Below are 20,287 nucleotides of genomic sequence, written 5' to 3' on the forward strand. Positions count from 1 at the left end.
AAGGCCGGGCCGGCGGCCCCCGGCCCCCCCCGCCCCGCCATGCTGCGTGCCCTGCTGCTGCTGGGGGCCTGGCCCCCGCCCTGCCCGCCGGTGAGTGCCCCCCGTCCTTCAGGCATTCACCCCAATTCCCGGCACCCGGGAGCGGGACCCGCTTTGGGGTGCAGCCGTCAGCACCCACGGGTGCCCCCGGGGAAGAGCCGGGGGGACCCACCCGAGCCCTGGCCCTCCCCGGCCCCCAACGCCTCTGCTTGCCCCCACAGGTCCCCACTGGGCGTACGAGGGTGAGTGGGGCCCCACCCCCCCAGGGACCCCCGCTTGCCCCCACACCCCGAATCCACCGCCCCACGCACCCCGGAGCTGAGGGGCATCACCCGGGTCCCCCCCAGAAGGGAGGGGTTGGATGGGTGCAGCCCCCCCCCCCCCGACACCTGGGTCCCCCAAATGGGAAGGAGGTGAACAGGTGCAGCCCCCATGCCCCCCACCCTGCTCCTGGATGCCTGGGTCCCCCAAATAGGAAGGAGCTGGATGGGTGCAGCCCCCCATGTCCCCCCAAATAGGAAGGAGCTGGATGGGTGCAGCCCCCTCCATGCACCCCCCAGAATCCTGGGTCCCCCAAATGGGAAGGAGCTGGATGGGTGCAGCCCCCATGCCCCCACCCCACCCACAGACACCTGGGTCCCCCCCAAATAGGAAGGAGCTGGATGGGTGACAGCCCCCCCATGTCCCCCCGACACCTGGGTCCCACCAAATGGGAAGGAGGTGAATGGGTGCAGCCCCCCATGCCCCCCACCCCACCCACAGACACCTGGGTCCCCCAAATGGGAGGGAGGTGGATGGGTGACAGCCCCCACGCCCCCCAACACCTGGGTCCCCCAAATGGGAGGGAGATGGATGGGTGCAGCCCCCCATGCCCCCCACCCCACCCACAGACACCTGGGTCCCCCCAAATGGGAAGGAGCTGGATGGGTGACAGCCCCCATGTCCCCCCGACACCTGGGTCCCCCAAATGGGAAGGAGATGGATGGGTGCAGCCCCCGTGCCCCCCACCCTCCCCGGACGCCTGGGTCCCCCTCGCTCCAATGGTCCCATTGTGCTCCTTTACGTAAGGCTCCGGCTGCCAAATCCAATTAGGGTCCGGCTCCGGCCAAATCCCGGCTAAGCCCCATCCCGCCGGGCCCACGGGGACCCCCCGAGTCCCCCCAGACCCCCCCCCGGGGTCGGCTTTGTCCCCGCTCCCCCGGCCGGAAAAAATGTCCCCAGAAGATTAACGAGCACGTTGGGAATGTCACCCGTGGCCTCGTTTGGGGGGAAACGAGGGCGTTTTGGGTCACGGGCGCCGTGCTGGGAATCAGCAGCCCCAAGGCGGGTGAGGGGCCCACCCGGACGCCCGGGTCCCCCCCAGGTCCCCACGGGCAGCAGCACTGGCCCGAGGGCCACCCGGCGTGCGGCGGCCGAGCCCAGTCGCCCATCGACATCCGCACGCAGCGGGTGCAGCCGGACCCCTCGCTGCCACCCATCCGCCCCGTGGGCTACCGCCGCCCCGGCACCCCGGCCTTCACCCTCGCCAACAACGGCCACACCGGTGAGCGGGTGCCGGGAGGGGTCTGGGGGGGTCCCCGCGTGTCGCAGCCCCGCTCAGCGTCCCCCCGCAGCGGTGCTGGCGCTGCCGCCGTCCCTGCGGCTGCAGGGGCTGCCCCGCAGCTTCGCCGCCGCTCAGCTCCACTTCCACTGGGGCCGGCCCGGCCGCACCGGCGGTGCTGAGCATCTCCTCGACGGCCGCCGTGCCCCCGCCGAGGTAGGGGGCGGCCCCGAGGGTGGGGGTCCCAAAGGGGTGGGGGTCCCCAAATGGGGCTTCGGCCTGGGAAAGGGGCTGGGTGCGGGAAATGGCACGGGAATGGGAGTGAGAAATGGGGCGGGGGGAGGGAAATGGGTGCAGGGAACGGGAAAGGGGTCCTGGTGCGGGAAACAGGTCCGGGCACAGGAAACAGGCAGGGAAATGGGTGCGGGAAATGGGTCTGGGGGTGGGAAATGGGTGTGGGAAGGGGGCTGGGTGTGGGAAACAGGCAGGGAAATGGGTGCGGGAAATGGGTCTGGGGGTGGGAAATGGGTGTGGGAACAGGGCTGGGTGTGGGAAACAGGCAGGGAAATGGGTGCAGGAAATGGGTCTGGGGTGGGAAATGGGTGCAGGGAGGGGGCTGGGTGCAGGGAATGGGAAACGGGTATGGGAGTGGGAAATGGGGCTGGGGGCGGGAAATGGGAGCAGGGAACGGGAAAGGGGTCCTGGTGCGGGAAACAGGTCCAGGCACAGGAAACAGGCAGGGAAATGGGTGCGGGAAAGGGGGCTGGGGGTGGGAAATGGGTGTGGGAAGGGGGCTGGGTGTGGGAAACAGGCAGGGAAATGGGTGCGGGAAATGGGTCTGGGGGTGGGAAATGGGTGCAGGGAATGGCAAAGGGGTCCTGGTATGGGAAACAGGTCCGGGCACAGGAAACAGGCAGGGAAATGGGTGCAGGAAATGGGTCTGGGGGTGGGAAATGGGTGCAGGGAGGGGGCTGGGTGCAGGGAATGGGAAACGGGTATGGGAGTGGGAAATGGGGCTGGGGGTGGGAAATGGGTGCAGGGAACGGGAAAGGGGTCCTGGTGAGGGAAACAGGTCCGGACACAGGAAACAGGCAGGGAAATGGGTCTGGGAAGGGGCCTGGGTGCGGGAAACAGCATTGGAATGGTGCAGGAAGTGGGTCTGGGGGTGGGAAATGGGTGCGGGAGCGGGAAAGGGGTCCTGGTGCGGGAAACAGGTCCGGGCACAGGAAACAGGCAGGGAAATGGGTGCGGGAAAGGGGGCTGGGGGTGGGAAATGGGTGTGGGAAGGGGGCTGGGTGTGGGAAACAGGCAGGGAAATGGGTGCGGGAAATGGGTCTGGGGGTGGGAAATGGGTGTGGGAACGGGGCTGGGTGTGGGAAACAGGCAGGGAAATGGGTGCGGGAAATGAGTCTGGGGGTGGGAAATGGGTGCAGGGAGGGGGCTGGGTGCAGGGAATGGGAAACGGGTATGGGAGTGGGAAATGGGGCTGGGGGCAGGAAATGGGTGCAGGGAACGGGAAAAGGGTCCTGGTGCGGGAAACAGGTCCGGGCACAGGAAACAGGCAGGGAAATGGGTGCGGGAAAGGGGCTGGGGGTGGGAAATGGGTGTGGGAAGGGGCTGGGTGCGGGAAACAGGCAGGGAAATGGGTGCGGGAAATGAGTCTGGGGGTGGGAAATGGGTGCAGGGAGGGGCTGGGTGCAGGGAATGGGAAACGGGTATGGGAGTGGGAAATGGGGCTGGGGGCAGGAAATGGGTGTGGGAAGGGGGCTGGGTGTGGGAAACAGGCAGGGAAATGGGTGCAGGAAATGGGTCTGGGGGTGGGAAATGGGTGCAGGGAGGGGGCTGGGTGCAGGGAATGGGAAACGGGTATGGGAGTGGGAAATGGGGCTGGGGGCGGGAAATGGGTGCAGGGAACGGGAAAGGGGTCCTGGTGCGGGAAACAGGTCCGGACACAGGAAACAGGCAGGGAAATGGGTCTGGGAAGGGGCCTGGGTGCGGGAAACAGCATTGGAATGGTGCAGGAAGTGGGTCTGGGGGTGGGAAATGGGTGCGGGAACGGGAAAGGGGTCCTGGTGCGGGAAACAGGTCCGGGCACAGGAAACAGGCAGGGAAATGGGTCTGGGAAGGGGCCTGGGTGCGGGAAACAGCATTGAAATGGTGCGGGAAGTGGGTCTGGGGGTGGGAAATGGGTGCGGGAACGGGGCAGGGCCCAGGAACTGGCACGGGAATGGGTGCAGGAAGGAGTCTGTGTGCAGGAATTGGGTGCAGGGAATGGGAAATGGGTCCAGGCACAGGAAACAGGCAAGGAAATGGGGTGGGAAATGGGTCTGGGGGTGGGAAATGGGTGCAGGGAGGGGGCTGGGTGGAGGAAATGGGAAACAAGTCTGGGCATAGGAAGCGGACAGGGAAATAGGGGTGGGAAATGGGTCTGGGGGCAGGATGGGTGCAGGAAACAGCACAGGAATGGTGTGGGAAAGGGTCTGGGTGCAGGAACCGGCACAGGAATGGGTGCAGGAAGGGGTCTGGGTGCAGGAATTGGGTGCAGGCATGGGAGAGCGCATGGGAAAGGGGAGGGGAAAGGGGTCCGGGTGTGGGAAATGGGTGCAGGAAGGGGAAGCAGGGATGGGAAATGGGGGCAGGAACGGGTCTGGGTGCAGGAACCGGCACAGGACCGGGTGCCAGGACCAGGGAACGGGTGCGGGCAGCGGGTCCAGACACGGTGGAAGGTGCCGGGATCGGGTCTGGGAACCGGGCATGGGAAAGGGGGCGATGGGGGGCACCAGCCTGGGGGTCGTGGGGTGGGGGGGGGGGGGTGGGGTGTCCCTGCTCTGCCCCGCCCGCGCGGAGCCCCTCTGCCCCCAGATGCACGTTGTGCACTACGACGCGGAGCGCTACGCCAATGCCAGCGAGGCGCAGCACCACGCCGGCGGGCTGGCCGTGCTCGGCGTCCTCCTGGAGGTACGCGGACCCCAAAACACCCCCAACCTCCTCACCCCCCCCCCCCCAGCCCTGACACCCCCTCCTCGCTCCCCCTTAGGTCGGTGCTGACCCCCACCCCGCCTACGACAACATCCTGAGCCATCTCGGGAGCATCCGCTACGCGGGTGAGCGAACGGCGCGCGAGCGAGGGGGTAGCGCAGGGAGACAGCAGGGAAAGCGCGTGGCGGCGGGGAGGGGGAACCCCAAACTCCTCACCCTGCACCCCCCAACTGCTCCCCCCCCAGGGCAGACGACGGCCGTCCCCTCCTTCAGCCTGCAGGACCTGCTGCCCCCGCGCCTGGACCTCTACTACCGCTACAACGGGTCCCTCACCACCCCCCCCTGCTTTCAGGGCGTCCTCTGGACCCTCTTCCAGCAGCCCGTCCGCATCAGCCTGGCCCAGGTAGGACCCGCTTTGGGGTGAAACCCCCTGGTTTTGGGGGGTTTCACCCTCAGAGAGGGTAGATGGGTCCCCTCATTTCAGCTGGAGCAGCTCCAGGGAACCCTTTATGCCACGGAGGCGGCCGAGCCCCAGCCCCAGCGCCTGGTGGATAATTTTCGGGTCCCGCAGGAGCTCAACCAGCGGCTGGTGCGGTCGTCCTTCCCCAGGGGTGAGAGCCGGCCCAGGGGTGGTGGGAAGGGACCCCCCCCCCCCCAAAAATGGCTCCCAGAGCCCCAGCTCTTCTCTTGCAGGGCCCGAGGGGTATTCGACAGGTACGGTCTGGCCGGGGGGGCTGGGATGGGGGTTCTCCCCCTCCCCCCGAGTCCCCCCTGAGCCCGCGTCACGCAGGTGAAGTCATCGCCATCATCTTTGGCACTGTCTCCGGCTGCCTCAGCCTCTTCCTCGCCGTCCACTTTGTGGCCAAGAGGATGCGGTGAGAGGCCCCCAACCCGAGGAAGGGCCCCCCCCCACCCCCAGCAGGGAGCCCGGACCCCCAGATCAGAGGGTCCGGACCCCCTCTGGGGAGGGTTGCTCTCACCTCAGCCCTTCTCCCCCCGCGAGGCAGAGCCAGGAGGGCGCAGGAGCAGGACGTCGTGTTCAAAGCCTCCTCCCGCCGCACCCCCTCGGACGATGGCCCCCGCCCTTGAACCCCCCCCCGGGCCAGGCTGTGGCGGACCCCCGCTGCCCCCCAGCCCTCTGCCCGTGCCAGAGGAGCCGGCCGATGCTCAGCCCCACGGCAGCGGCAGCTCCTGCCCCGGCCCCACTGGAAATAAAGCCCCTTCCCCACCCCACGGCGCTGGCGGCTCTTTGCTGGGGGGGGAACGGGGCCGTTTGCCGAGGGGCTTCGGGGCCAGATCCTGTCAGCCCTGAGAAACCAGGACGCGTGGGGTGCTCCCCCCGAAGCTTGGACAGGGGCTGGGAGCAGAGCAAGATGGGGGGCACAGACCCTTCTCCCCGCCACACACCTCACCCCAGCCCCAGCACAGAAGTCGCCTCGGGGCCGTGGTACCCGTCGCTCTATTAAAATGGTTTTACTCTGAATAAAAAAAAATAATTTACACACCCCCCCCCCAGCTGCACAGCAGGGTAACGCGTACCCCCAGAGAAGACCCGGCGGGGAGCAGAACGGGGGTGAGCAGGGCAGGGCACCCCCTGTCCCCGCTCCCCCCGTCCCGAGAGCGTCACCCCGCTTCCGCAGAGGCCGAGCGGAAAACAGCAGCACCGAGGGCAGGGGTCCCTGGGTGGGGGGGAAACTGCGAGGGAAGGGGGGGGTCCTGCCCCCAGCCCCACAAGCCTGGCCGCACCACAGGGCCCCCCCTCCCACCTTCCCCGCGCTTATCCTGCAGCCATACCCTGTAAGGAAAAAAAAGTCTAATGGAAGTCACTAACGAAGCTAACGGAGCGCCCACGAGCACCGGCTGGACACCAAAAATCCCCTCCGGAGCGGGACGGGGCACGGAGCCGCCTCTGTGCCACGGAGAGGGGCCGGGGCTCGGCCGGGCGGCAGCACCGGAGGAGCAAACCGCAGAGGCGAAGGCAGCGTCGTGACCTTCCAGCTGCCGAGAAGAGGGCACTTGGGTACGGCGGCGGCGCGGGCAGCGCAGGCAGCACGAGCAGGCAGGGCTGCGGCTGCCGCTCAGTCCTCGAAAGGCACCTGCAGTGCTGAGTACCTCATCACTCTGCTGTCGTCCTCCTGCTTACCTGGGGGGGGGGGGGGGGCAGAAAGGAGGGAGAGGGTAAGCGTGGGGGGAGCAGGGGCGTTTTGGGGGCGGGAGCCTCCCGTTAGCCAGGAGACGCGGCCCCCGCTCAATGAAAGGGCGACGGTTGCAGGTGAGACCCATCCTCCCCCATCCCAGCAGCTCCGCACCCGTGTCCGACCCCCCCGACAGCTCAAAGGGGGGCAGAAACCCACCAGAGAAGCCCCCGTGTCGCAGCGGGGACACCCCTCACCGCGCATCCCTCCCCGCTCAGCCCCCCCCTTACAGGAGAGGCACTTGAGGATGTTGCGGAAGGAGCCCCCGGCAGTGAAGAAGGCCCAGAGGCCCGTGCAGAAGGTGATGATGAAGATGGGGACCAGGCTGGCCTCGTACCAGGGGTTCAGGAACGTCTGGGGGACGGAGAGAGCCGTGTTAGGAACGTCACCGCCTGCCAGCTGCCCCCACAGCCCCCCCCAAATAGCCGCAGGGGGAAAGGGGAGCCAGGCCCTCCAAGCGGAGCAGAGCTCTGGTAAGCCTGGCTTAAACTCCTTCCGAGCGGTTTCCCACCAGGAGCTTAGCGGCTAATCCTCCGTCCGCCCCCCAGTCCTTCGTTAACCCTCCTTCCCCTGCGCGCACCCCACCAGGCTGCCCTGGGCAGGAGGTGCCCAGGAGGGCCGTGACTCGCCCCGCAGCTCAGAGGCAGAGATTTAGGGAGTCCGAAGCAGCAGCGAGCGTCCCCGCGATCCCCTCCCCGTGCCCGATGGGCGTCCGATGACAGCCGCAGCTGCTTTACTTTGGGGACAGCTTTTGGTGCAGGTCCGGTCGGCGCTGGCTCATCAAACTCACCAGCCCCGAGGTGAGGAGGTGACTGGCAACCACCAGCCCCAGGCACCAGTAGCGACGTTTTTCGCAGGCATCGAAGAAGATCACTCCCCAGAAGGTGTGGAGCAAGACGAGGGCCATGGTGAGGAACGCTGGGGGAAGAGGGTGACACAGACCCCCTCAGACCTCGCCACCGCTCCGCCACCTTCCTCCTCCTCACCTCGGTGAAGGGCCGCGCGCCGGGGCCGGACTCCAGCTCTAACCGGCGCTGCCGCAGCACCCCGGGCACGAGCCCATGTTCCGTGGCGCGTGCCGGCCCCCAGCCTCACCGGACGTGATGAAGTAGTACGGCGAATCCCCGTGGATCCCGACGATGCCCGGCCCGATGGAGTCTGCCAGGATGTTAATGACGGAAAACACGCCGCTGATGATGCCGAAGGACAGGCCTGAGACTGCGGAGGGAGAAGGGAGTCAGCCAAGAGCGACTGCAGCCGTGCTACCTCTGCCGCCAGCCCCAGACTCGGCGCGTGGGCCCAGGGAAAGGCAGGAGAGCGGCAAAGAGAACCGGGAAGGCTGCGTTAGCCCGGCGGGCCCATCGACACCATCGCCGGTCTCCGATACCCGAGCATCCCGCTGCCAGGCAGCCCCAGAAGAGCGCGGGGAGGTCAGTGACAGCCCGAGCCCTGTCCGGGTTCGTGCTCACCGTAAGCCATCTGCCTGAGGGAGATGGGGGACCGGCCGTCCTCGCTGATCGTCGCCAGGCCTTCATCTGCCTTCCTGCTCGGGCAGGAGAGAAAGCGTGAGCAGCTAGTTCGGAACAGGGGCCTTGTCACGCAGAAGAGGGGAAGGGATGGTTATAAACGAGCCTGGGGCGAGGAGGAACAGCTCTCTCCCAGGATCTAACGAGGAAAATACTTTGTGGGGTTCCCCAGACAAAAAGCAGAGGGATCACAGCTACCAGAACAGGTCACCCGGCCCCACGGGGACGAGCGGGCCGCCCTCGGACGGGCTCTTACTTCAGCAGCTTGAAGTAGGCGAATCTGAAAGCCTCCTGCAGCAGGACGGAGACAGCAGCCCCGAAGATGAGGAGGCCGTACTGCAGCTTGGCATCCTCCCGGTCGCTGAGATGGACCAAAACGAACCAGATGAGAGAGGCCAGGAGCAGCGACACCAGCCAGAAAAACGCCCTGGGGAGAGAGGAACACCAAGCTCACGCTCCGGAGCTCAGAATCACGCAGCAAACGTGTGCCGAGCTGCTTGCTTGGTTTGCCTGGGCTCCAGGTCACGCGTTCAGCAGGGGAAGTTTTCGGCGGCAGCGTGGGCCGCCTGGTCACTGTCATGTGAGGAAGGCACGCGAAGGAAGCGTGTGGCTGAAAACCAAACAGATTCGGAAGCCGAAATCCTCCTTTCTCTTCTCAGAGCCACAAAAACCTGCTCGGGGGAAAGCTGCTGCCCTGCGAAGCGGGGAAGGATGCTGAGTGCTTCGCCCCTCAAAGGTTAAACACGGGTCTGCCCTGGGGAAGCCGAGAGTGGTGGGACATGGCCGGCGCAGAGCCGCTCCCCTCGCTCTTTTTTAAATAGCGAATCCCCCACGCTGACACACGGGGCAGGAGTCGTGAGCCTGGGGCCCGGATCGGGCACAGGAGGGAAGAGCCGAGCGCTTGGCACGGACGGCATGTTGCTGCTCCCGGCTGCGGCTTTCCCAGCACGAGGAAGGCTTTCGGCTGCTTCCTGCCCGGCCAGCGTAAAGCCCACACGTGCTCTCTCTCACCTGCGAGACGCAGGAAGGACGGCACTGCGTCTGCCCCGGCGCGGCACCCGGCACGGCATAGGCTGCGCAGTTAGAGCCAGGAACGGCTCCCACGGTCCCGGGGGGGTCGCTGAGACGAGGCCGCAGCCTCCAAGTGTTTCGCCTCAGCTGGGATGCCGTCTTTAAGCCGGCGGAGCCGACTTTTGGGAGACCCCAAAGCGAGGGGACCCCGGTACGGTGACAGCCTCTCCCACCCCCTACAAATTCACGGCCTCATCCCACCTGCGCAGGTGATTTCCCAAACCCTCCTCAGGCCCGCCACAGCCTCAGCCCCCTGCCACCCCAGAACTGCCCCCCCAGGCACTGCCTCCCACCCCAGACCTCCTCGCCTGCCCCAAGATCTCCCCTTCAGCTCCTCCCCGCGCTGCCGTGGCCTGCCCAGGGCTGCCTGCCCCTCTCAGACACCCTCAACTGCCCCCTGCACCCCCTCCAGCGCTGCCTGTACCCCAGACTCCTTCAGCCCCCCATCTACCCTCTCTGAGCTGCCAACCCCCGCGGCCCCCTCAACTACCCCAGAACTGCCCCCACCCACTTTTCCGGCTGCCCCTTGACCACCTCAATCCTGCCTGCTCCATCACCCCCTCGACCATCCCCTCACCCCCAGTGCTACCTGCCCTGCCCCAGACCCCCCATCTGCCCCAGAACAGCCCCTCAGCCCCTCAGTGCTCCCTGACCCCCAGCTGCCCCCACAGCCCCCCCCACCTCCTCCGAGCTGCCTACCCCCAGAACAGCCCAGTTGCCCCCTCAGCCCCCCTCAATGCTCTCTGACCCCCAACTGCCCCCTCGCCCCCCGCAGTGCTCCCTGTCACCCAGCACAGCCCCTCAGCCCCCTCAATGCTCTCTGACCCCCAACTGCCCCAGAACTGATCCCCTCAGTCCCCCAATGGTCTGACCCCCAACTGCCCCAGAGCTGCCCCCTCAGCCCCACAGCCGCCCTCCCGGCGCCACAGGCCCCTCAGGCCTGCCCTGAAGCCCCCCATCAGGACCTCCCCGGACCCCTCCCCGGCGGCCCCCCCGGGCTCACCCCGCCACCAGGACGATGACCCGCAGCGGTTCCGCCGCCACCGTGAGGAGAACGAGGGCGAGCGCCGGCCCGAAGGCGATACCGGCGCAGCCGAAGAAGACGGCGGCCCCCATGGCGGCGGGGCGGGGCGGGGCGGGGCCGCGCGGGGCATGCCGGGAGCTGTAGTCCGCGGGGCGGGGACAGCGCCGCCTGGCGGCGGGAGGCCGCGCCGCGCTGCGGGAGTGGGGGGGTAGGACCAGCCCCGGGGATGCTCTGGGGGGGGGGGGGGGGGGGAGGATCTGCACCCCAAAAAACCCGGCAGCGAAGGGGCCGCGCAGCCCCCCCGGACAACCCCGGGATCAGGGGAAAGTCCTGGGGATGGAGGGGATGGAGCGGACGGAGGGGATGGAGGGGATGGAGGGGATGGAGGGGATGGAGAGGGATGGAGGGGATGGAGGGGATGGAAGGGATGGAGGGGATGGAGGGGATGGAGGGGATGGAAGGGACGGAGGGGATGGAGGGGATGGAGGGGATGGAGAGGGATGGAGGGGATGGAGGGGATGGAGGGGATGGAGGGGATGGAAGGGACGGAGGGGATGGAGGGGATGGAGGGGATGGAGGGGATGGAGGGGATGGAGGGGATGGAACGGACGGAGGGGATGGAGGGGATGGAGGGGATGGAGAGGGATGGAGAGGGATGGAGGGGATGGAGGGGATGGAAGGGACGGAGGGGATGGAGGGGATGGAGGGATGGAGGGGATGGAAGGGACGGAGGGGATGGAGGGGATGGAGAGGGACGGAGCGGACGGAGGGGATGGAGGGGATGGAGGGGATGGAAGGGACGGAGGGGACGGAGGGGATGGAGGGGATGGAAGGGACGGAGGGGACGGAGGGGATGGAGGGGATGGAGGGGATGGAAGGGACGGAGGGGATGGAGGGGATGGAGGGGATGGAACGGACGGAGGGGATGGAGGGGATGGAGGGGATGGAAGGGATGGAGGGGATGGAGGAGGGGATGGAGGGGATGGAGGGGATGGAGGGGATGGAACGGACGGAGGGGATGGAGGGGATGGAGGGGATGGAGGGGATGGAGAGGGATGGAGGGGATGGAGGGGATGGAAGGGACGGAGGGGATGGAGGGAATGGAGGGGATGGAGAGGGATGGAAGGGACGGAGGGGACGGAGGGGATGGAGGGGATGGAGGGGATGGAGGGGACGGAGGGGATGGAGGGGATGGAGAGGGATGGAGGGAATGGAGGGGATGGAGGGGATGGAGGGGATGGAAGGGACGGAGGGGACGGAGGGGATGGAGGGGATGGAAGGGACGGAGGGGATGGAGGGGATGGAGGGGATGGAGGGGATGGAGGGGATGGAGGGGATGGAGGGGATGGAGGGGATGGAGAGGGATGGAGGGGATGGAGGGGATGGAAGGGACGGAGGGGATGGAGGGGATGGAGAGGGATGGAGGGAATGGAACGGAGGGGATGGAGGGGATGGAGGGGATGGAGGGGATGGAGGGGATGGAGGGGATGGAGGGGATGGAACGGACGGAGGGGATGGAGGGGACGGAGGGGATGGAGGGGATGGAGAGGGATGGAGGGAATGGAGGGGATGGAGGGGATGGAGGGGATGGAGGGGATGGAGGGGATGGAAGGGACGGAGGGGATGGAGGGGATGGAGGGGATGGAGGGGATGGAAGGGACGGAGGGGATGGAGGGGATGGAGAGGGATGGAGGGAATGGAGGGGATGGAGGGGATGGAGGGGATGGAAGGGACGGAGGGGACGGAGGGGATGGAGGGGATGGAAGGGACGGAGGGGACGGAGGGGATGGAGGGGATGGAGGGGATGGAAGGGACGGAGGGGATGGAGAGGGATGGAGGGAATGGAGGGGATGGAGGGGATGGAGGGGATGGAACCCTCTTTGGGGGAGCACCACAGCTCCCCAGCCTGAGTTCCAGCCGTTTGCATGGCAGGAACAGCTCAGAAGCAGCCCGGTTGCTTCAAAAAACCTCAAAATTGGGTGCAAGGCTGGGTTAGACATGAAATATTTCATTTTCCAAGTCAGAGGGACCACGTTTTGCCATCGCTGGCACCGATCCCCAGCGTCACCCGCCCGGTCTCACCCAGGGGAGCTAAAACCACTCACAGCTTTTGGTTTTGCTCCACATCTCCTCAAATGCAAAATGAGGTTTAATAACGCCAGTTCTCGCTTTCTCTTGCAGAGGGGCTGAAACGCCCCTGCCCCACTCTGCCAAACCCGCCGTCCGCAAAACGGGATAAAAACCAAGAGAAAAGGGAAAATTTGAGAGTCTACAGGATGGGACGTGGGTGGGCACAGCCCCTTGTCGGCCGCGGCTCACAAACCTCCATCGATAACTTTCAAATTTGCCCCAGGAATAGTTTGCAAACTTGCAGGAGCTTTGCAAAAGCCAGGAGGATTTTTCGGCGTAATCTTTTCCGATAGGATTTGAGCACCAGCTCCGGGAAAATTCCCTTCAGATATTTTCTAGCCTCTCGGGGAGGGTTTTTAGCAGAATTTTTTTTGTTCATTTATAATCTTGAAAGCGAACTTCCCAGCTGCTCGTAGATGGTATCACACGCAAACCGCCCGGAACACTGATTTCACGGGTTTACCAGCTAATAAGCACACAAGTGCTGCGGAAAAATGCAGCCCCCCGGGGTAGCTGTCAAGTGCTCGGAGCGAGGTGGGACGGGACGAGCCAGCGCGGTGTCACCACCATCCAGTGCCACCACGACACGGTCCCGCCTGCCGGAGCCTGCGCCCAGTTTGGGTGGCCGGAGCCTCTCCGGCAGCTCCACGATGCCATTTTTTCCCTTCCAGGGCAGTGGGGCTGGGGAGGGAAATAACCTTGGCTTTTTTCCTGCTGGGTTTCTCTGCTTGGCTTGGAGGAGGAGGAGGAAGGCTGTACGCACTGGCAGGAGGAGGAGGAAGGCTGTACGCACTGGGAGGAGGGAAGGGATGCTCGATACCCATGAGAGATGGTGTAAAAATAATAAAATCCCTGATTCCTGGGTAAGCAACTGAGCTCTTGGATTTATCTCAGATTGCGCCTTGTGGTACCCTGTATCGCGGCCGCCAGAAATTGCTGTTAAACAGGAAAAAAAGGTATTTTAACATGACAGAATCAAGCAAAGCCACATTACAGGCCCTTCTCCCCTTATTTTGCTTATTGGGCAGCAAAATGCACTGAAGAGCAACCGCACTGAGCGCGCTGAGCAACTCCTCTCCTTGCTCCGAGGATGGTCCCAATTTTCCCAGCTGCTCGGTGACCCCCCCGGATAACGCCCGGAGGCTGGGAGCAACGGCACGGCAGAGGTTGTGGCCGTGACGTGTCTGTGGGTGCTTGGGTGCAATTAATACCCCCCGTTTCTGTTGGTGCTGTGGCTGGAGGGGAGGGGAAGGGACGGGAAGCACCCCTCATTGCTCAGAGCCCTGGAACGCAGCCTGAGAACAGCCTGGGGGTTCACGCGGCTGATCTGGGTCTAATTAAGGAAGGAAAAAATAAAAGACAATGCTTGGAAGCGTCTCAGAGCCGTGATCCTGGGACGGGCCACCCAGCATCGCCTCCCGCAGCATCCCACAGCCGGTGATGGCAAGGACCGGTTGCAGGGCCCATCTCAGGCTAAAGCCAGCGGTGGGACAGCACGGGGCCACAAATCCCTCCTGTTTCATCCCTGTCCAGAGCCCCCGAGAGCCCCCGAGAGCCGGTGTGGGGACGATGCCCAGAGGAGGAGTGAGCTGCTGCCCCGGTGCATGGCAGGCGCCAACCGTGAAAACCAGGAACATGTTTTTCTTTTATTTCATTAAAAATTACTCTTTAAAAGTGCTTTTTTTTTCTTTATTTCAAATTATCTGAAGAATCATATTATTATTTCCCAGTCTCTCTGGCAGAGCTGCACACCCCGGTTGGCAGCAGCCAGCCCAAGCAGCCGCTGTTTACAAAAGGGCAGGGAAGGGCAGGAAAGCTTTATTTAGAGTAGAAAACCCCGTCGGACAGCGAGAACAGCCTGTTCGGTAGAAAAGCCCCTCCATTCCTCAAAGGACTCCTGCGGGAAGGGCAGCTCATCCCACCTACCTCTCAGCCGGCACGCAGCACCGTGGGGAGCGGTGGAAACCCCACGGCAGCCGGTGCCACGGGGGAATGGATTTTTTGGGTTTCCTTCATCCACCTTGTCGTCTCCTGCAGTGAAACCACCAAACAATGTCCCCTCCGGTGACTTCCGCAGGAATCCTGCTAATATCATCTGCTTGGGCACGAGTCATTGTTAAGGGCAGAGTCTTATTTACCAGCTGCATTTTTTTAATTTCCCTTCGAGTTTTGCTTCCGCCTATTAAAGCTGGGAAATGACGTGATGCTTCCGAGAGCCCGGGACGGCGGTGATCTCATTCGCACCTTCATCCTCAGCATAAAGCCACAGCCGTGGTACAAGCCCCCACTCGCAGCCTGCCCGGCTTCACCGTGCCGGGATGCTCAGAGCATCCCCAGGATGCCGCAGCCTCGGCATTGTGAGAAGCAAGAGCCGGCTTTGCCGTCCCTTTCTGGAAAAGCCGGTTTTTTTTGGCTCGCACGTTGAGTTTTCCCACGTGAAAGGCATCGCTCCCACGCTGCTCCTTCGCTGCGGGACCTTTTACGGTTTGATTTCAGCACGTAAACTTTAATAATTAAAAAAAAAGACATAAAAGTACAGAGATGGTGCAAAATAGGAATTAGGTTTTGGGAAAGGAGCATGGGATCGGAGATAGAAAAGACGTTGGTTTGGCTGCTTTTTTTGGCTGCTCTTTGGGCGATGTTTTCGCTCTGTCTTGCGAGACATGAAAAGTGAGCGAGAACAAACGTAAAAGGAAAAAAAACTGAACAAAAATAGAGTGTTCTCTTTTTCCAGCCAGAAATACAATTCCAAATCCGCACCCGCAGTTCCCCAGCGGTCCCCAGCACCCGAGGACCGTCCCTCACGCCACGAAGATGCGGGATGCTGCTGGGGGATGCCCAAGCTGGACACCGATGCGTTCGCAGCCATGAAAGAACAGCAGAGTTTGGTGCAAAAGCGTTTGTTTCCCCCCTTGTATCACCTCATAGCGCATTTCATCCAGCTCCCTTAGCAGCGTCTCCGTGCTGCAGGTACCACAGCTTCCCCCCCCCCCCAAGTTTTTCATCATCACATCCAACCACGAGGAGCCGTTCTCAGCCCCAAGCCAGCAAATCCCTCTGAATTCAGACGCCAAGAAGTTTGGCCGTCCAACCCCATCCGCTCATCTTTTATTAAAAAAGACACCACCATCCTCATAAACCTTCCTTGCCCCTTCCCTCCCCATCGCTTTAAAACCACAATATTTTAACTCTCACGGCTCGACGTCTCCCCACGCTGCCCAAGCGCCTCCCGGCCGAGCCGGCAGCTCCGGCCCCGGTGGGATTCACCCCAACAAGGTCAGATTTCTGCTTGGGTTGAGATTTTGAGTTTTGATGTTATTTTGTGGGTCGAGGGGAGGGTTTGGAGATATTCACTTCCTGCCTGCTCGGCCGCTCAGCATTCCTCTGTGCTTAACCCTTTGCCAAGCATCTCCCTACGGATGGGAAAAGCTCCTTCGGCAAAGCACGTACAGCCCCGGGAGGCTGCAAAGCGTTTTTGGGATGCGCTTGAAAAGTTCTTCAGTTGGGTCCCATCTTAGTTGAAAAAAAATCTGCCTTTGGAAATCCTTGGCTTAAAATCGATAGGAATCCTTGGCTTAAAATCGATAGGAATCCTTGGCTTAAAATCAATAGGAATCCTTGGCTTAAAATCAATAGGAATCCTCGGCTTAAAATCGATAGCAATCCTCGGCTTAAAATCGATAGGAATTCTTGGCTTAAAATCAATAGCCATCCTCGGCTTAAAATCGATAGCACAAGGATGAGAAAACCATCGACTGCCACGGCTCTCCCTGCCTGGTTGCCCCGCAGATGCCCGCACGCGTCCCACCGCAGCCGGTGGTTTTCCCTCCCTGCCCGCAGCCCGTGCCCCCCCTTGGGCTCGGCTCAGCACAGCTGTTTGCCATTAAACTCCCTTGCCCCGCTGAAAAACTCGCTTCCGTTTATCTCATCCGCGAGAGGAAACTCCCGAGCCCGCATCCCGCGGGGGCAGGCACCCACCGAGGGAGTGGGGGCGGACGCAGCCCCCGGCTCTGGGGGTGGGGAGCATCGTCCTCCAGGCATTTTGCTGGAGAAAAGTGAAATATAGGGCTGGGAAAAGACGTTTAAGATGGGGAGAACGTGCCTCGAGGGATGGGGGGTAAAGACAAGGCGAGAGCATGGTCCGCACCACCTCCTAAGGTCGTCAACCACCCTCTTGGCCGGGAAGGGTTCTCCTTCCAGGTGAATCTTCCTAGTTAGGAATTTCTTCTCGTCCTATCTCAAAATACAGCTCCTCTCGTACTTTCTAAGCCCTATTTTCCTCTTGCTCCGTTTGCTAGCGTCCATCTCCTGCGCCACGTCCGCGAGCCCCCAAAACCCACCATCACCCATCACGCTCAAGAGAGCGGTTGAGAGAGGAAACCGTCTTGTGTGAACGTGTGGCTTTTTTCCCCCAAAACCTGATTATCATCGCTGAGTAAGCACTAAAGTCACAGCGATCTCAGCACCCCCCCCGGCAGCAAACCCCCACCACGTGCTGCTCAGGAGCTGATTTTACACCAGCTTGGTCGCATCTCATTTACCTCCCGCTCCTTCTATTCCCCTTTTTCACACCCAGGGAACACCAGTTTCCACCAGCATCACGTCATCTCCTTGGAGAAGGCCTTCTGCACCGGTATCAGCTTTTCCGCACAAAGCAGAGGAGCCGGATTTTCTTTTCCTACCCATTTCTCTTCCAAGAAATGTTTTCCTCTTTTATTTTTAGAGAAGAGAGGAAAATAAGCAGCTGACAGCAATACGTACCAAGGCACCATACCCTGCGGATGCAGTAACAGGAGCTGAGCGTAGACACCGAATGGGGCTCCTAAAGCATCCCAACCCAGGGTATTTCTAGCCACTACAAAATAAAATAAGCCCACGACCGTTCACGTTTCTTCTCACTGATGGAGAAACTGAGGCATGGGAAGGTGAAGTGAAGCCAAGAAAAAAATCCCCCAAGATTTTAAGGGAAGTTGGCAACTGAATCTGGCTCCCAGTTGTTGTTTCTGCCTTTGCCTCTTAATTGCCGCCTTCTCTACACGAAGGATTTGCTATTAATAACTCCTGTTCTACTCCATTATAACATAATCAAAGCCATCCTCCCTCTAATTGCGAGCTCATCCAGCGGCGCTAACCCTCCCTGGGGAATAACTTCCCAAGATTTGCAACTCAGCCATCGGAAAAGTCTTTGCAAAGGGAAAAACCTTCCATCGCTGGAGCGGTGTCACGGGCATCGCGCATCTCCCGGCCCACACAGGACAACCTCTAGCCCAGCCTGACATTGCGCCGCTTAGCAAATTGCAGAAAAACTTGTCTTTTCTCTGAGCGCGGAGGCTGCTCGGTCCAGCCCTTGCAGGAGTCATTTCCTGCCTCTGCTGGGACGCCTCAAGAAATTCCCGAGCAGCAGCGCTGAGCCACACCAGCGGACGACACCGAAACATAGGATGACGAACTTCTTAATTGCAGCGCTCTTGGTTCTTCATTTTTTACCAGGTAAATGTTTCGCTGGTTTTCTGGCTTGCAATTTAATTTAATCATGCTGCTAAGTGCTGGGCTCTAATTATTTCTACGCTTCTGGGATGCTGCATGGCACTCGGGGGGGTCTTGGAGGCTGAAGGGTCTTGGGGTGTTTGCTTGAAGATGGGGGATCAGTAGCAAAAAAAAAACGGGAAAACATGATGCAATGACTGAAAGTTACTGAAAGTAAAGTGTGTGCTTGGAGAATATAGTCTGTGCTTGCAGAATATAGCGTGCGCTTGCAGAATAGAGTCTGATAATTAATGTTTTCCATATTGCATTCAAAATAATTTGCAATATACAGCTGGGAGCTATTAAGAGAGACAGATACAGGCAAGGGGGGGAAAAAAAAAAAAAACAAAAAACAAACAACCAAAGAGGATTTCCTGTTAGGTGTGAGGTGGGCACGTAGGGAGACCCAAGTCAGGGGCAACCGAGGGAAGAAAACCACGGCACTGGCAGCGCCTGGGCGAGACGAGCGGCAGCGTGAGGCAGGAACCTGAAGCTAATTAGGGATGAACACACGTGCAACGAAGTAATGTTTCTGGGAACGTGAGATAGCGGGCAGCACGGGCCGAGGGGTGGGTAACTGGAACCTGGCAGCTGCCTGCGGCTCTGCCGTGCCTGCTGGCCACAAAGAGCCTTCTTCCTTCTCTACCGCGCTGGAGGAACAAAGCCAAATGCAAAACATCACACGAGAGGTTAAAAGCGGCCGCGGAGGGGGGATTTCCAGATGGAAGCTCTTTGCGGCAATATAACTCCTCTATTATTCTTAGCATGGCTCCAGTGTAAATACAATAGCCAACTTGGAATAACTTTCTCAGAAACCTTCGTGCATGGGATAATGTGCCCCAAGAGCCGGAGTTTACACCACCGGAGCCAAAAGGACAGAGTATTTTCAAAGGACGAGCGTGGGAAGGCGCGTGGGGAGGGTGTACGCTATGTGACGCAGCTCCCGGTTTCGGATGGGGATGGGATGGGTCGAGGCGTTTCACACAGCAATGGAGGAGGCTGCGCTGTACGACGACCCGCAGACCCAACTCCTACCCCAGGGCTTTGGTGCCCGCGCAGGAATCTTTAGGCTGGGTCACCATTTTCAGATAATTTCCTAATGATGAGAGGTTTTGGATCCAGGCTTCTTGCTCAGCCCGCTGCTGGCGCTGAGAAATTCGGGGCTACACTGGGAAACGGTGGAAAGTTTTAGAGAGGGGTACCCAGAGCTATGGCTGGTCCCGGGCATGACTAATGGCATCATTACAGTTATTAATAGTGTAACTTATAATATTTATAATTCATATTATCTGTATATATGAGTATATATGAGTATGAAATATATTATAGTATGAGCATCTTATCTTATTGTATGAGTATGCAAGTATATGAGTACGCAAGTATTACAGTATCAATATTCCCCATTAGTCTGCTTTACAAGGCCCCAGAAAATAAAACACATTTAACCTTGTATTTGGAAAAAGGGAAATGAGTGACTTAATACAACTTTGACAACGCCATAGGATTCAGAAATCTATTTATAGTGACCCAACCCTAAGGAAATGCAAGGCTCCTTTCTGAGCCTTCAGCAATTTCACAGCAAAAGGCACGTGAGGAATAAAGCAGCCAGGTTGGCGGCCGGGGAGCGGCTCAAAATGCACGAAGCAGAGCTCTGAGATCCACCCCAGAATAAAGTTGGGGTGTGGGGTGCAGGAACGTGACCGGGGGCTGCAACCCCATTACTGCATCTCCCTCTCCCAGCACATCTGCACCCAAAATAAAGGAAAAAACCCACCTGGGACGAGCTCTGGTCCGGCCTGCAACACATTACCTGTTGTTGTGAAGTCTCTGATTTAATTACAGGCCAGATTGCGAATCCGTTACTCCCACCAGGGAGTAGGTTTTGCAGAAAGCACCAATAAATCAATGAAACTGTTCATGTGAAACCGCGTCCAGCCAGCTCAACACGAGTCTCTGCTTATGGTGCCAGATGACGAACCGTTCCTTTTTTGTTTGTTTTTAGGAAATGCTGAGATAGGAGAAGAAGAGGAGATTACAGAGTTTTTATATGACTACGCATCTCGTTTCAGTGAGAAATTCTTGCTTTTTTTGGATCATTTTATGCAAGCTGCATGAGCAAGCTGGAATAACCGGGGTTGGAAAGGATGCTGGGAGGTCTCCATCCAGCCTCTGCCAGGCAGGGAGATCAGGCTTTGCCCATAAAAACCAATGCAAAGGCACCGAGAAGCCACTGAATCGAGTCCTCTGCAATTACAAA

The 20,287-nt window shown here is 60.9% G+C and overlaps 2 protein-coding genes across 3 annotated transcripts; one reads left to right on the forward strand and one right to left on the reverse strand.

Annotated features, from left to right (window-relative positions):
* Positions 1–39: 39 nt before the first annotated feature.
* On the forward strand, positions 40–5,781 carry CA14 (carbonic anhydrase 14). The gene is made up of 11 exons (XM_072846487.1): positions 40–90; positions 261–281; positions 1,132–1,582; positions 1,653–1,795; positions 4,442–4,537; positions 4,617–4,683; positions 4,804–4,961; positions 5,043–5,169; positions 5,252–5,272; positions 5,349–5,433; positions 5,566–5,781. The coding sequence occupies exons 1-11, from the start codon at positions 40–42 to the stop codon at positions 5,645–5,647; spliced, it is 1,302 nt and encodes a 433-aa protein (XP_072702588.1). The 3' UTR covers positions 5,648–5,781.
* Positions 5,782–6,015: 234 nt separating this feature from the next.
* On the reverse strand, positions 6,016–10,480 carry APH1A (aph-1 homolog A, gamma-secretase subunit). 2 transcript variants are annotated; one of them, XM_072846973.1, is made up of 7 exons: positions 10,354–10,480; positions 8,536–8,706; positions 8,223–8,344; positions 7,849–7,971; positions 7,544–7,671; positions 6,984–7,107; positions 6,016–6,701 (listed from the first exon to the last, which is right to left on the reverse strand). In XM_072846973.1, the coding sequence occupies exons 1-7, from the start codon at positions 10,464–10,466 to the stop codon at positions 6,637–6,639; spliced, it is 846 nt and encodes a 281-aa protein (XP_072703074.1). In that variant the 5' UTR covers positions 10,467–10,480; the 3' UTR covers positions 6,016–6,636. The 2 variants fall into 2 exon arrangements, with proteins under 2 accessions (XP_072703074.1, XP_072703075.1); XM_072846974.1 differs by having other exon boundaries at positions 6,019–6,701; positions 8,223–8,296.
* Positions 10,481–20,287: the final 9,807 nt, after the last annotated feature.

Source organism: Ciconia boyciana, chromosome 26, assembly GCF_034638445.1.
Source record: "Ciconia boyciana chromosome 26, ASM3463844v1, whole genome shotgun sequence".
Lineage (NCBI taxonomy): Eukaryota > Metazoa > Chordata > Aves > Ciconiiformes > Ciconiidae > Ciconia > Ciconia boyciana.

Excerpts from the sequence above, each read along its gene's own strand:
- APH1A (XM_072846973.1), bottom strand. The coding sequence starts at position 10,466 with ATGGGGGCCGCCGTCTTCTTCGGCTGCGCCGGTATCGCCTTCGGGCCG. Across the intron at positions 8,345-8,535 it reads GCCTACTTCAAGCTGCTGAA|GCCCCTGTTCCGAACTAGCT; the intron begins GTAAGAGCCCGT and ends CTGCGTGACAAG. Across the intron at positions 7,672-7,848 it reads GTACTACTTCATCACGTCCG|CGTTCCTCACCATGGCCCTC; the intron begins GTGAGGCTGGGG and ends CTCTTCCCCCAG.
- CA14 (XM_072846487.1), top strand. The coding sequence starts at position 40 with ATGCTGCGTGCCCTGCTGCTGCTGGGGGCCTGGCCCCCGCCCTGCCCG. Across the intron at positions 91-260 it reads GGCCCCCGCCCTGCCCGCCG|GTCCCCACTGGGCGTACGAG; the intron begins GTGAGTGCCCCC and ends TTGCCCCCACAG. Across the intron at positions 4,684-4,803 it reads CGGGAGCATCCGCTACGCGG|GGCAGACGACGGCCGTCCCC; the intron begins GTGAGCGAACGG and ends CTCCCCCCCCAG.